Below are 14,937 nucleotides of genomic sequence, written 5' to 3'. Positions count from 1 at the left end.
AAGGCTTCTGCAAGGGGTGTAGGGGACAAGAAGAGAGCCAATGGCTTCTGAACCTCCACCTGCTAAAGCACTGAAGACCAGGCATAGAATTTTGATGGTGATCTGAGATGGATTGGGAGCCAATGCAGACTCTTCCTGGCGAGAGTAGCAGAGGAGGTGTTAGGAACGCCCAGGACAAATTTAGCAGCCGCGTTCTGGACGGTCTGAAGGCGTAGAATAAGGCTCTTATTTATTTCCGCGTACAGTGTGTTACAGTAATCTAGCCGTGATGTCACAAGGGCCACCACGGTCTGTTTATGAGCTTGGGGGGAGAGATAATGGGCCATTTTCCTAGGAGTCTTAATGACTCCCCAAAAGGTGAAAACAGTACGGTTGACCTGCTGCGTCATGTCCAATGACGTATCAATAATCACGCCCAGATTATGGGCTGATTTTACAGGCACAGGACATATTCCCAGGGAGGGGGGCCACCATTCACTGGACCATATGTCTTGATCTTTGCCGAAGATCAAGACCTCGGTTTTCTCTCTCCGTTCAGCTTGAGTGAATGAATTTAGAATCATCCATTCAGAGACTGCCTGCATGCAGTTCCTGAAGCTGAGCGCGGAGGTACTCACCGAGTGGGAGAGGGACACCATGATCTGCGTGTCATCAGCGTATGACACCACCTCCATCCCATGCGATCTTACTAACCTGGCAAGTGGGGCCACATAGATGTTAAAAAGGGTCGGACTCAAGGCCGACCCCTGTGGGACTCCACATTGCACAAACTTGGCAGGGGAGAGGAACTCTCCTAGCTTGACCCTCTGCTCTCTTTGGCTAAGGAAAGAGGACAGGAGGCTCAGAGCTGGGCCCTCCACCCCTATCTCCTTTAGCCGAGCTGTTAAAGTCAAAGGAGATAGGGTGTCAAAAGCTGCAGTCAAGTCGAGTAGGACCAGCAAAACGGTCTGGCCTCGGTCAACCTTAGATCTGATATTGTCGACCACTACCTAGAGAGCCAAATGACCAAAGAGGAAGGGAATAGGTAACTGAAGGAACAAAAAGGAAGGATGTAGCTGGAAAAGGAAAGAGGACATTAGTGGGGAAATTAGTGAGTAAAGGAATAAAGCAAGAAGAGGCAGAGGAATGGGCGAGTGAATGAGGGTAGAGGGAAGAAGGGCACATAGAAAGAAGAGAAATGAGGAAGACAGAAAGGGGGAAGTAGAAGATGAGGGGTTAGAGGCAAAGTTTCAAAAGGAAGAGATTAATTAAGGGGATTAATTATTTGCATAAAGGAAGCACGCAGTAGATAAAAGAAGGAGAAAGAAGAGAGAGGAGAGTGAAGAAAGGTAGCCTAGTTGGTCAGTTACCGACCGTGGAACCAAAAATCTGGGTTCTAATCGCAGCATTCCCATTTCACCTAAACTAAGTGATCTAACCAATGCATTAGTGCTGCTCGGTTCTGCTAAACTAGGAGAACATGGAAATAAGCTAAACATCATTGTTAACAGCTATATTATAAGAAAGGTGCTGAGGAGGCGGGAATGCTGGCACAGAATTTAGCATAGGAGAGCAACTTACATGTTTGCTTAAACTTATCTATGACATTTCCACACTTGCACTCGACTAGATCGACAGGTCCCATATACTTTACAGCTGTCCAAAAGCCTCTGTTTTGTGTCCCAGACGATTGGGCCGATATTAAAATCAGACTCTGGTAGGGTAAGAAATTGCAAGCGACCTAACACTGTTGAAAATTACTGACTGGAGAGAAAATAGGACTGTACAGCACACAGCACTTCACGTCTCTCACTCAAAATCACCAGCCATGAATAGAAAATGGATGAAAGCAGCTTTGCGATGAAGATGTGAGCAATCTTTGCTGAATAAAAAAATATTTGTCATTTTTATATTTGGTGCACCTCTCCATTAAAGGAGCTTACATTAACTAGCAATGTGTTAACATTGGAAACGGTGTGATCTTCAGAGGTTGGAAGTACTAGTAGTGTGCAGATCAGAAGGTAAAAAAGTTGGTAGCGCACCAGAAGTACAGAAAATGTGAGGTCAATGCAGGGATGTAGCCAGCATGCTAAGAAGGAAAGGCCAACTACATTTGATGCTATGGTATATTTTGCAAGGGAGCACTGCACACATAGGACATTTAAAGGCCTGTTTTTTCAATTACTTTGCTAGTGGGGAGGGATGTTTCCAACCTTTTCCTCTTACCAGCCATACAACTAAAAGGGTTGGATGATGGGCAAGCAGCACACAACATAAAGGTCTGGTTGACAGTCTGTTCCCACTAAAGATACTCCCCCACATGCATCATTGTTTCATTTTGCACTTCCTAATTTGCGATTTTTAGGGAATCGCAAATTAGGAAATGCAAAATGGGATGCATGTACATTTTTGCTAAATATTTGAGAATCAGTAAAAATCGCAATTTTTACCGATTCTCAAATATTATGCGAATTCCAAAGTGCGAATTCGCACTTCCCATTGTTTCCTATGGGCCAAAAGGCCCATAGGGATCAATGGGAAAGCTTTAACAAATTGCGATTTTCATTTTGAAAATCGCAATTTGTTAATGCATTTCATGGGTGCAGGGGGGGGGGGGGGTCCAAAGGACACCCCCTGCACCCCTGAAATGTATTTTTCGCATCATGTTACACACACACATGTCCTAAGGACATGTGAGTCCGTAACATGACTGTTTAAAAAAAGCATTTTTAAGCATTTTTACACCTTTTTCCAAATTTACCGAGTGGTTCAACCACTCGGTAAATTTAACCCCCTAATTGCGAATTCGCAATTTGAAAAATATTCATGCATTGCTTTTAAGAAATCGCATATTTGCGATTTCTTAAAAGCAAATGCAATTTTAGAAATCGCAAAAATGATGCACATTCTAAAATTGAATGATGCATTCCAAAAAGCTATTTTGGAATCACAAACGGCCGATTTTAAGGAATCGCACCGTTTGCGATTCCAAAATACTTTGATGCATGTGGGGGGAAGAGCTTTGCTGTCAGATCCTAGACAGCTTCAGGAAAAGTTTGACTCTGGATAGTAGACTAAGAGGTGTGCAGTACTGAGGATGAGGGATAAGGGTTCTCCATGCCTTGGTCAGAGGGACTGGTAGGTGCAAGGAAGGAGTCAAGTATGGTCTCTCCTCTGACCTGCAGGCCAACCCCTCTGCCTGGTAGACACACCAAGAGGTACCAAAACATGCCTTCTAAATGCTGTGCTGTATTGCAGCTACCAGTCTGGCGGTAAGCACCTCCAAGCGAGATCACATATGCCCAGTTCCACATTCACATACTTGAGTTTTCATATCTATCGGGTCATTGCTTTCAAGGAGGCTTGTGTGGCCTCCAAGGTAATCAGTCTTGGCAGCCAAGCCATACTTGGCTCAAAAGAGGTGATCTCCAAAGTAAGTGGAACTCTCACAACCAATATGTGCTCTGAGTGTTGTTGTTGTTGTATAAGCTTTATTCGAGACAATTCTCATAAAAGCACATAAAATCAAGACAATTTACTCAAAATACATAATCACAGGATAAAAGCTTCATTAAACACAGTGCAGCACATACAACATCACAGATAAAACAATTTATACCAATTACACAAAAATTATTAAAGGGAATCCCTGATTACCTACTACCCCCCAAAGACTGTCGTCTTATCGCCCAAGCCCAACCCATGAATTTGGCTACCCCCGTCACTAGCGAATCCTGGTTTGTTGTGCGTAGGATTCTTAAGGCCACTGCACTATCGCGTGTCCCCAAATTTTTACATACCGGCGAGAGCCATTTTCTCCTCGGGTTTGCATAGGCTGGACATGCGAAGAGAAAATGGCCTAGGCTCTCCTCGGCATTTTCGCAAGCAGGACATAGATTGTTAGTGGGTCTGTGCCAGCCAGATGTTAATTTCTTAAGGGGGATAGATCCTGACCTTAACTGGAAGACAAGTTTCCTGTCCATCGGTACCGTAATGTTGGACCAGTAGTTTTCTAGGACGGGAAAGATTTTGGTCTCCAGAAAACGACCAGACATAGAATCTGTCCTGGTGTTATTTAGCATCTTGCCTCCCACCCATTCCCAATATTGCTCTTTGAGGGCTTCTTTGCTTGGGAAGATTTCTCCCTCGGGGTTATTCCAGAGATTCGAAAACCCCAGATTTACCAACATGGTTTTCAGGTGTTTTAACCATTTTATCTTATGGAAGATATCTTCCTTGATTATCCACAGAAAGCCCTCCGCGTACTGTCTTATTTCTGGAGTCGTCCAAAGACGTCTCCAGTAAAGAACTGGTCGCAGTCGAGCTCTGTCGACAATCGTTCGTCTGCCTAACTCCAGGAACAATGGGATTAGGGGGGTGCTCTGTGGAAGTCCAGTAATCCCTCGCATGAACTTGTTCTCGGAATTCTGAAGAGCCACCAGACTATTCCAAGCCCATAGTTCCGCGCCATATAGGGTGGCACCCAAAACCTTCGCATCATACACTGTCATTGCGGGTTTTATAGGTTTTGTTTTTGATTTACGGTGTTCCCCCCTTAGGGCACCTGAAAGCTGCTGGTGCTTCAGGACTACTTTGTTCACATGATGCGTCCAGCCAGTCCCCCCCGCGATCTGCACTCCCAGATACGTGAATTCATTAACTATGTCGAGCCTGCTGTTGTTTAGAGTTATTTTAGGATAGCTTCTACGTCCTGCAGAAAAGGCCATTAGTTTGGTTTTTCAAACGTTTACCTCTAGCCCGTGCTCCAGGCAAAAAGCATCAAAAATGCTCAATGCACGTTGCAGCCCCATGGGGGTCTTAGACAAAATAAGAGTGTCGTCAGCGAACATCAGGATCGGAACCCTGGTGTCCGCTAACGATGGGGCATCTACACTAGCCCTCATCATTCTCTCGACTATCCCGTTAATGAATAACGAGAAAAGTAGAGGGGCCATGGAACAGCCTTGCCTAACACCCCTTTCCACAGGGAAGTCCGATGTTATCTCCCTACTACCTCCCCACTGGACTCTGGCAAAGTTGGATTCATGCAGTCGCATGATTAATGTTAGCAGTTCTGCAGGAATCCCCAGCTTTTGGAGAACCGACCATAGCTTGTACCGGGGGACTAGATCGAACGCCGCCCGCAGGTCGACAAAGGCGACGTACAGGCTGCCCCTACCCAGTTCGACGGTCTTCCACCGCAATATGGTGAAGCGGAAGACCTGGTCGATGGTACTAGTTGCTCGCCTGAATCCCGCTTGGTATGGGGAAAGGGCGCTATTATCTTCTACCCAGTCCATTAGCTGGTTTGTTACCATTCTCCCGACTATTTTCTGCATGGTGGCTATTAGACTTATAGGCCTGTAATTAGCAGGCAATGAGCGATCGCCCTTCTTGTGGATGGGGATAATGGTTGCACCCTTCCAAATATCTGGAACCACTGCCCCCTTTGCTAAGGCATTTGCCACAAGGAGGGTATATCTCGCCCATCTAGTCACATCATGTTTGAAGATGTCAGGGGGAATGCCATCTGGACCTGGCGCCCTCCCACATTTCGTGGAACAAATGGCGATTTCTGCTTCACTAAGGGAGAATAAATCTTCGGTTGCATAAACCAGTATTATATTGTCAGCAACCACGGATTTATTACTTTCCGCGTACTGTGGCCCGAAGTAATCGACCCAGGATTCCACTGGTACATTGTTGTCGGGTTTAGCTGGGCCCGCACCACTACCCCACTTGATAATTTTCCAGAACAACATTGAGTCTTTATTATCAGAGGCTTCTTTTAATTGGGCCCAATGGTCTTCGTCCCATTTCTTTTTAGCGCGATAGATGGCTGATTTATAGAGTTTTCTATTTTTTGCCACTGCGGCACGATCCCTGTTCCTTATTGCATGCCCCAAATCTAGACGTGCTACTCTACAGTGGTTATCAAACCACCTGCCCACTACCTTGGTTTTCTTCCCTTTACTTTTCCTAATGAAAAAACATGGTCTTAAGAGGGAGAATAACCTATTGTGGATTTCAGTGATACCGTTGTCCCCTGGCACCACTGGGACTACTGCTTCAATTTCTGAAATTGCACGATCGACCTCATTAGTAATATATGTCAGAATGGCCTCATTTGCTAGTACCTTGGGCCATTTTAACCTTCGCTCGTCGTTGCTTAAAAGAGGGGTTTCGTCGTGTGTCTCAGTAGGGTTTCCTAGACCTGTATTCCACCACTTATGTGACACACATAGGGGGTTGTGGTCACTTTCAACCCGGGGCCTAACAGCCATGTCGACAACCCCATTCCACTGTTGGAGACTACACAATATATAATCAATTCGGCTCCTATTAATACCATTATCAAAAGTGTAGCTGCCCTCCTTGTCACCGGGTGTCCTGCCGTTAAGAGCTCTTAGGCCATGTTCCAAGCAAATTCCATTTAGCAATACAATCTCCTTTGTCCATCGCTTCACGGGTTTTAAGTTTAGAGATGGTACTCCCCAGAGATTATCCTCTTCGCTCTCCATAAAGTCATTTGTACAGTCCAAGGGTTCAAAGGTCCTGTTTAAGTCCCCAACAATTATCTTTACATTTTCCCGGGAATTGACCTCCATGACATCAGACAACAACTCAATAGTGGATAGACTTGTTACTTTATCTCCTCTCACATAAACATTGTATAAGTCTATTGGTTGGCCTTTTACGAAGGAGAGTCTGAGAGCTTGTAGATCAATATTTCCCACGTCTAGGATTTTTATATCAATGTCCAAACCTTGTCTAACCCAAACAGTTAGGCCACCCTTGGGCCGCCCTCTTCCCCCTTTTGAGGCCGGTATACAGTAATTCAAGTACCCTAGGCAAAAGAGTGGATCACAAGCCCAGGTTTCTTGAAAGCAACAGATGTCAAAACCACTTATGAACTCCACCCAAAGTTGGGAATCCAACTTACTAGCCAACCCGGCGATATTCCAAGATAAAAGAGTACCGCTGGTCACATCTGTCCCGACCCGAGCTTTGACAAGTGGAAATACATGGGCTGACATTGGGCTTTCCATTGGACTAGTCAGCCTATCTAAATCATCTGTTGGGTCCACAATTAAATCATCTGTTGCAGGATATAAGACATTTGTATTTAGTGTTCCCAGTCTTGAACCACCTTCTCCAACCACACACCCAGCCTCGATGTTGTTCTCCAGTAGATTTATAGAAATGGTATTACCACTAGCATCACGTGTCCCTTCCACTTCTTTTATGATTCCACCCATGCTATCAATACCAGTATGTCAATACCCCCAGCCCGACTCCTGCCATCCCACATAGGAATTACAATATGTATGTGGAATATGATTATAACCAACAGGGGGAGGTGGTAAAGGAGTAACTGGCCATGGTACAATGGGGGGAATTAAAGGCTCGTTGAGTAGACTTGTAGTTACACTTGAGGGTCGGGGGTAAAAGAAGGTAAGGTCCACAATACCAATACCACCCTTATTTGTTCCCCATCCCTGCCTTGTTATCCATCCCACCACCCTAGGGTCTTGAAAGTTAACCACTATACAGTCACCCCCCAGGGTTTTTGGTGTATAACCCATCCAGTCAATTCTCCTAGCCCCTATTATTAGCCCATCAATATCACCCGGCAGAGGGCGATTTTCCTTTAACCAGTGCATGGTCTTGTTTTTGAGCATCTGGACATTTTCTCTCTGCCCTGGGGGTAAAGGTGGTACATTGATAAGCACTGCCACATAGGGGAAGGAGTCTGGGGTAAGATTTATTGGGGGTTTTCTATGAGGTGGCTTTGGCAAGGGCGGTGGGATAGATTTGGGAACTTGGGGAACAAGTTGGAGGGCAGGTTTCTGCACCTGTAATTTGTTATTTGCTTGGGACGATGTTAAAGATTTACCAGCCGACTGGTATACAATAGCCCCATTACCACCCCCCGGGATGTTTGGAGGTATACGTGTATTGTTGGTTACGTTTACTGATGTTGGTACTTTACCCACTTGCTGACACAAAGTGACCACAGCGTCTGCAACTGCCGGTTGGTTTTGTGTCTGGGCTAATATGGGCTGTGAAGGATGTGTTGAGATCGACTGCGATGGTTCAGAACCCGCAGTCACTCTCTCAGCCCTATCTACAGTTTTTGCAGTGGCTTTGGCTGGAAGTTTGTTTTGTTTTGGAGGTAAAGGAGAGCCATTTCGGGGATTTCTACCCTTGTCCTGTACATGAGGGTTATTTACGACCTGGGGGTTTGGGTTTGTTTCCACCCTACTTACTTTAATCAGGGATTTTGTAGAATAGAAATTGTCTAAAGTTGTCTGCTCAAAGTGGTTTAACCTATCTGTGAGCTTAGCAATTCTATCCTCAATGGGGGTAAGTAGCAGTTTAAACATTTTTTCCAATTCTGGAAGCACATTTATAAATGATACAACATTTTCATTACTCGGTACATTAGAAGCAGAACAAGAAATGTCCTCTTTGTCTTGATTATCCTGGGATACAGGAATAGTTGGTATTACACTTCCTGTACTTTGGACTTGTTCATTGACTGCCCTCCCGATGTTGACAGGTTTATGTAGCTTCCTGAATTTTTGTGGAGGTCTGACCATCTTTTTACATTTTTTTACGGAAGCTGGACGTTTCCTTTTGGATCCAGTTTTGGAATTGGACAATGTAGCCTGAAGACCCAAATCAGAGTGCGGTGATGAGTGGGATATGCTACCACAAGAATTATTTGTATCTGCCACAACACTCTTATTTACTTTGTCACCCTGAGCCTCACGGTGTTCGTATGTAACTGGGAGGTTCACTGATGATAAAGGGGTTACCAAAGTGGGGTAGGCTACATTTGGAAACTTGTCTGTAGAGTTCTTAAGTATTTCGATGGATAACCTGCGCTCGGCACGCTTCTCAGCCAAAGATAGTTCTTTGTCTATTGTCAATGAGCGATTAAAAAAGAATTTGTCAAGGGGACCAATGGCCAGCGGACCAGGCTCCGTAGAAAGAGGCATCAAATTGCTGATTGCAGGGCTTGTATTAGCAGTCATTGCCATATTGATTACAAAATAATGCAGAAAAGTCTATGTCACTTACTGGGATAGATGTTAAATGGCGCTGGTAAGAGGGGTGGCCCAGCCCGGCCTCCTCCGGCCCCGGACGGCCACAGACGGTCCCGCCCTTGTCCCGGGCTTCTCCCGGCGCGCTCCCGCGCAGCGGGGTTGTGGTAGACTAATAAAGAGGAAAGGGTGGGGCAGGGGGCGTGGCGAACAGGGAGAGCGACCCAGGTGTTGAGGGTTGACCAGCACGCAGGGGCTCCTGGTAGTTGGAGTCCCTGCCGGTCCGCTCGCAGCCCTGTGCCTGCCTGACCTCACTTGCCCAATCCGGTGTCAGTTCCTGAGATACAGCGCCCCTGAAGCACACAGCTCCTCGCACCACGCGGCGAAGCGGGACCCGCGGAGCGGGTCCGGCGAGGTGCTGCTTCTGCTGAGAAGGGTCCAGGTGAAAAGAAGGCGACCACAGCAACGGTCAGAGTAGCAGAGAATCCCACGACGATCTTGCCAAAGGCTGTTTTTACCACTGCTGGGGCAGGGGGCGTGTGCTCTGAGTGTAAATGACCCTTATTTGCAAATCTGTCACAGGAGCTACGGCCATACTGTGGAATTTACAGACGATGAATCTCAGTCTACAACCTGAGTATTGCAATTTAGGAAATAAAGAAAGTCCATTAGTTTTCTCTATATCTACCTTGATCGTGCATATTGTATTTTAAAAATTGTTTTTTATTATTGTATATTTTCTATCCTTCCCTTATGAATTTTGTCTTTGAAAGCAATCTGATGTCTATTGCCTAATTTTCATTATATCACTAGCCTAAACAAAATAAATTGAACTTTTATTCCTGTAACACAAAAGAGTTCTTGGGACTGAAGCCCCATGGAGCACAACACTAGAGAATGCCCTGAGATTCCGGGCTAAGAGCTCCAACCGCCTTTCTAAATGGCCCTTCTCAGGAAAGGCTGCATGACTTCCCTAGCCTATAGCTTTCTGGCCATGACACTATACTGAGCCTCCGAAGTGTGGAAAGACTATGATAAAATGAGTTTGTTTTGCAGACAGTTTAATAAGCCATGTCAATTCAGTGAGAAATTATTTTACCCGATTTTCCAGTTATGCGTTGAACAAAGGAGTAAATAAGTTAAATAAAAACAATGATTTACATTTTTGATGAAATAGCAAACATTTTACTGACAACCATTATTATTATTATACGATTAAGCAAAACTTACCTTTCATCATAGGTTAGATCTCCTTCTCCATCAACGTTTGCTAAAAGCTGGTATATTTCATTCAAGTTTGTATGTGTATCCTTGCTGGTGTCCTTATCCTGTGACTTGCTGATTTATTAGTAGTAATAAATGTTATAAAAGAAAAAAAATACAAATTAGAAACCCAGTACAAAAAATGTCTGTTACACATTGTATATAATTTTACTGGTGGTCGTCAGTTTCCATCCTACACAGTCATGGGTCATTACTAATACATCCTATCCATCTTCGTCCATTCTCAAGGGAAGATTGCACAGAATCTCAATTACAAGGGGGGAGAAAGCTTGCAGACCAGACTCAAGACAGCGAGAGTTCTTTAATAACGCCTGACCTAACTGAAAATACACTTGTGAGTTTGAGTCAAATGCATAATGTATGGAAAAGGCGAATGTATTATGTAGCAGCATCCAGAGGGTAATGATGCTAAAAAGCCACAGATGCCGGCACTGACCACATAAATGTGCAAGCCTTCACAAGGGTAACATCTTTCAAAGGATAACGTTCAAATATTCCACCTTCAACCCGGAGGGCCATGGATGTTTTTGGCTTCCTTTGATGAAAACCCTTCACAGATTAAAAATAAAAGGCAGCCTGAAGGGAGGATGCATGGTGTAGACCTCAAAACAAGGTACTTGACTGTCTTAGTACCCAGGGTGTAGGGGACGTGTGCACTTTCTGATGCATGAGCTAAAAAGAGAGGGCGTAGACATTTTCAAACAAATAAAAAAACGTGAAAGATTTTGGGAAAGATTTTTATGTATTACCACCTTTCCCATTCCATTAGCGGTATACTAACACTGCAGTCAGTCAACATTGTAAGGGGAAATAAACGGTGTTAACTATACCAGATTGAGTTCACTGAGTACTTTGTTTCAAATTATCAATATAACATAATAGCTCCTATCCCAAAATGAGCTGGGCTTCTAGGAAGAAAAGTTATTGTAAGCACATATTGCAGCCTGATATTGCAGACTAAATTCCTCCTGGATACCAGGGAAGAAGCAAGAGAAAGAACATTGCCTAAAGGACAGGCAGTAAAGACAATATCCTCTAGAAAACAGTGACCCACTGTTAGTCACTTCCTATGCCATTACTGTTGGGTTTAAACTTTACTGACTTCCTGAATATGTCTCTGTTGCTCGTCTAAGACAAAACAACTCGGCTGTACTTAAGCACCATGTGCCCAGGTGCAGTGATATGCATGAGGCATGAAGCACAAAACCATCTTCCTCTGTGACCTACGATCCTCTAGCAGAGAAAAGAGAAGATGGGGCAAAGGCCTAGTTCTAGAAGTTAGGGTACCTAGTTGGACAATGTAGATTCACTAGCAAGATATGCGCATTTTAAGCATGTGAATCATTTCTTTTAGGAAAAAGACAAAAAGAGAAGCAATTTATTTATTGCTAGCTAATAATAACCTGATCCATTGGACAGGACACACAGTAGTATCCCGGCAGTACTCTCAATAGTTTCTAGCAGGGAAGTAAGGTGCCAATAAGCATGTTCTGAAATGCCAACCAGCAGTTGAGACTAGAAGATGTAACGTGACAAGGAATTAGGACCAATACGAAGCACCCAAGCACAAGAAGCCATGAGAATCAGTAATCTGTGAAAGTATTGTATCCTCCTAGAAGGACTGTGGGTATTATGCATTCTTCTTGAATATTCCTAAATCTGCTAGGAGAGAGTAACCGTTCTCCCACCTTAGTAGGCATAAGAACTCAAACAAACATTGGCTAAGAGCCAAGATTAATAAAAAAGTATCCAAAGTCAGTGACAGTCGTGGGTCAAACAGCCAAGAAAATCATCCAGTAATGCAAAAAGAACAATTGATTGACAGAATGCAGAACAATGTCATTCATTTTATTTATTTATTTATTTTATTTATTAAGTTTATATAGCGCGACAGCTACCCGTAAGGGTTTCCCGGCGCTGAAAGACAATTGAAGCAACATACAACCCAGAAAAGTTATTGGGCAAAAAGCCAGGTCTTCACGGCTCTACGAAAACGGATGTGGCAGTGCTCCATCCGTAGAACATTCCCCCCAGTACAGAGATCTGGGCCTAAATCCATCATTTTTTTGATCATCATGCCATTCCAGTTTGGACCCAGCCATATGGAAATCAGTCTTGACCCTGCGCCCAATGGGAACAGTCCAGCCCGAACTGCCAGGCCAGGTCCTCCCAGGACTGGAAACAAGCATCCAAGGACCGATTTTGGGCTTTCAGCCCTCATCAGCCAGGATAGCTTGACTCCAGTAGAATGGAGAGCACGAGACCCACGCCTGGGCAAACCAGTCCCACTCGGGGGACAAATGCAAAAAGAACAACTGATGGACAGAATGCACAACAATGTCATACATTCACCCCAGTACGGAGATATGGGCCTAAATCCACAGTTTTTTTTGCTTACTATGCCATTCCAGGTTGGACCCAGCCATATGCAAATCAGTCTTGACCCAGCGCCCATTGGGAACACTCCAGCCCGAACTGCCAGGCCAGGTCCTCCCTGGACTGGAAACAAACATCCTAGGACCGAAATATGATACGCCTTAAACCGGTCCCAGGATGCTTCTTTCTGGTCCAGGGAGGACCTGGCTTGGCAGTTCGGTCTGGACTGTTCCCATGAGGCAGAGGGTCAACACTAATTTGCATATGGGTGGGTCCTAACTGGGGTGGCATGGTGAGTAAAAATAACAATGGATTTAACCCAGATCTCTTGACTGGGGGTGAATGTATGATTCATTCAGCATTCCATCCATCATTTGTTTGCATAGCACTTTTCGCCCTAAGTGGGATGGGTATGTCCAGACATGGGTCCCTTGCTCACTGTGTCACTGGATTCAAGCTAGCCTGGCTGATGAAGGGTGACATACCCTGAAACCGGTCCCAGGAGGCTTGTTTCTGGTCGAGGGAGGACCTGGCTTGACAGTTTAGTCTGGACTGTTCCCATGAGGCACAGAGTCAAGACTGATTTGCATATGGCTGGGTCTAAACTGGGGTGGCATGGTGAGCAAATGAATGATGGATTTAACCCAGATCTCTTGAATGGGGGTGAATGTATGATTCATTCAGCATTCTGTTCATCATTTGTTTGCGTAGGACAGGACAGGGTTCACTTATCCAAAGTCAGTGACAGTCATGAGTCAAACAGCCAAGAAATCATCCAGGACATGGTTTACTTATCCAAAGTGATTGACAGTCATGAGTCAAACAGCTAAGAAATCATCCAGGGCAGGGATTAAATCATCCAAGACAGAAAGAAAATCATCCAGTATAGTAGCGGAAAGAGGGCCTCACCACCCAGTTGAAGGTTAAAAAACATATCTGACAAGCATGACCATTTGAATGTCTAAAAAGTAAGAATGGGGCGTGGCCAAGATGGCGGGATAGACGGACGTACTTGTCTTCGGCTCCCCGGCCCTATGCCCCATTAGCCCGTATTGGCCCTCTTTACAGAGCAGTGGACACCGGAATTTGAGCATTTAATCCCGTGAGTCCTGGTCGGAGTCCTCCGGAGCGGTGACTGGCTGCTGCCGGGCGGTGGCGAGCGATTTTGGCGCGGCTGACGCGCAGCCGCCGAGTGAAGGGAGGCCCCGGCCGCAACGAGCCCGGAGCAGAGAGACCCGGGGAGCAGGCGGAGACTGGCACCCCCTCCCGAGGCAGCGTACCGGCCCGCAGGGTCTGGCGGAGGCGGAGCGCCCGACCCTGGAGAGAAGCGTGAGCTGGTGACCCGGGGCGCGTCGGCGCCGTCTCTACTCGAGGCCCCGGCTTGGCCCTAAGCGGACGTCCCCGGCCCTCACCAGCGGGGCCGCCGAGAATTCAGGCGGGAGCTGCGGGACGTGCCCGGGGGCCTGAACAGAGGCGCGGGGCCCCTTACCTGTGCAGGGGTGCTGGAGGCTGCAGGAGGCGATCCCCACCTGGCGACCCGGCGGGGTGCGGCCCGAGACGGGGCACTGGGCCTGGCGGCAGCAGTGAGGTGCGGCAACCTGAGGCGGCAGCGACACGGCTAGTGCAGTTCATGGCGGATGGCCCTGACGTCGCTGGAGGGCAGCAGGAGGCACACCGGAGGACGGCCTTGACTCCCCGCAGTGCGGAGGCCCGACCCGTGCAGACTACACGCAGGTAAGCCCGCGCGTCCCTGGGGCCCAGCGGGGACGGCCTGGGGGCACTGTGCAGGCAGCAGGGGGCCCTGGGGGGCGCGGGTGGACCCTGGTGCAGGGACCGGAGTGCAGACTGCGACACCTGCTTTCCAGGGGCACCGACGCGGGGCCTGAGCGGTTGGAGCCCCGGCCACGTGGTTGCCCGGCCTCGGGTAGGAGGCGTGCGGAGGCTGCAGAGCAGGAGACCGACAAGGGGCGGCGCAGACAGGGTGCACTGGGCCCGTGGCACTAGTGGGTCGAAGCTGGCCCCCCCACCGGAGCATTGAAGGTGGGGTGGGCCCGACGCAAACGGGCACGGTGCCCCCAGGTGTGCGGCCTACTAGTGAAGCCCCGGTGCTGGGAGACCACGGTGGCGGAGCGAGCCGGGCCGCGATCAGCGGGAGATGCAGTGAGCGAACACCCGGGGAGGAATCCTAGTGGACATAGGAGGGCTGGTGGCCTGGACTAGTGGGCCCTGTAGAGCGAGGTGACCCCGA

General features: G+C 47.0%; 1 protein-coding gene across 1 annotated transcript in view; it reads right to left on the bottom strand.

The window, feature by feature from the left end:
• Positions 1-14,937, bottom strand: part of CFAP46 (cilia and flagella associated protein 46) — a 1,558,477-nt gene that overhangs the window by 1,259,199 nt on the left and 284,341 nt on the right. Inside the window, exon 9 of the mRNA XM_086922533.1 lies at positions 10,260-10,367. Within this exon, the coding sequence (XP_086778659.1) occupies positions 10,260-10,367 (108 nt within the window). The remainder of the gene's footprint in view (positions 1-10,259; positions 10,368-14,937) is intronic.

This window comes from Lissotriton vulgaris, chromosome 5, assembly GCF_964263255.1.
Source record: "Lissotriton vulgaris chromosome 5, aLisVul1.2, whole genome shotgun sequence".
Taxonomy (NCBI): Eukaryota; Metazoa; Chordata; class Amphibia; order Caudata; family Salamandridae; genus Lissotriton; species Lissotriton vulgaris.
This window is presented reverse-complemented; position numbering and strand designations above follow the sequence as displayed.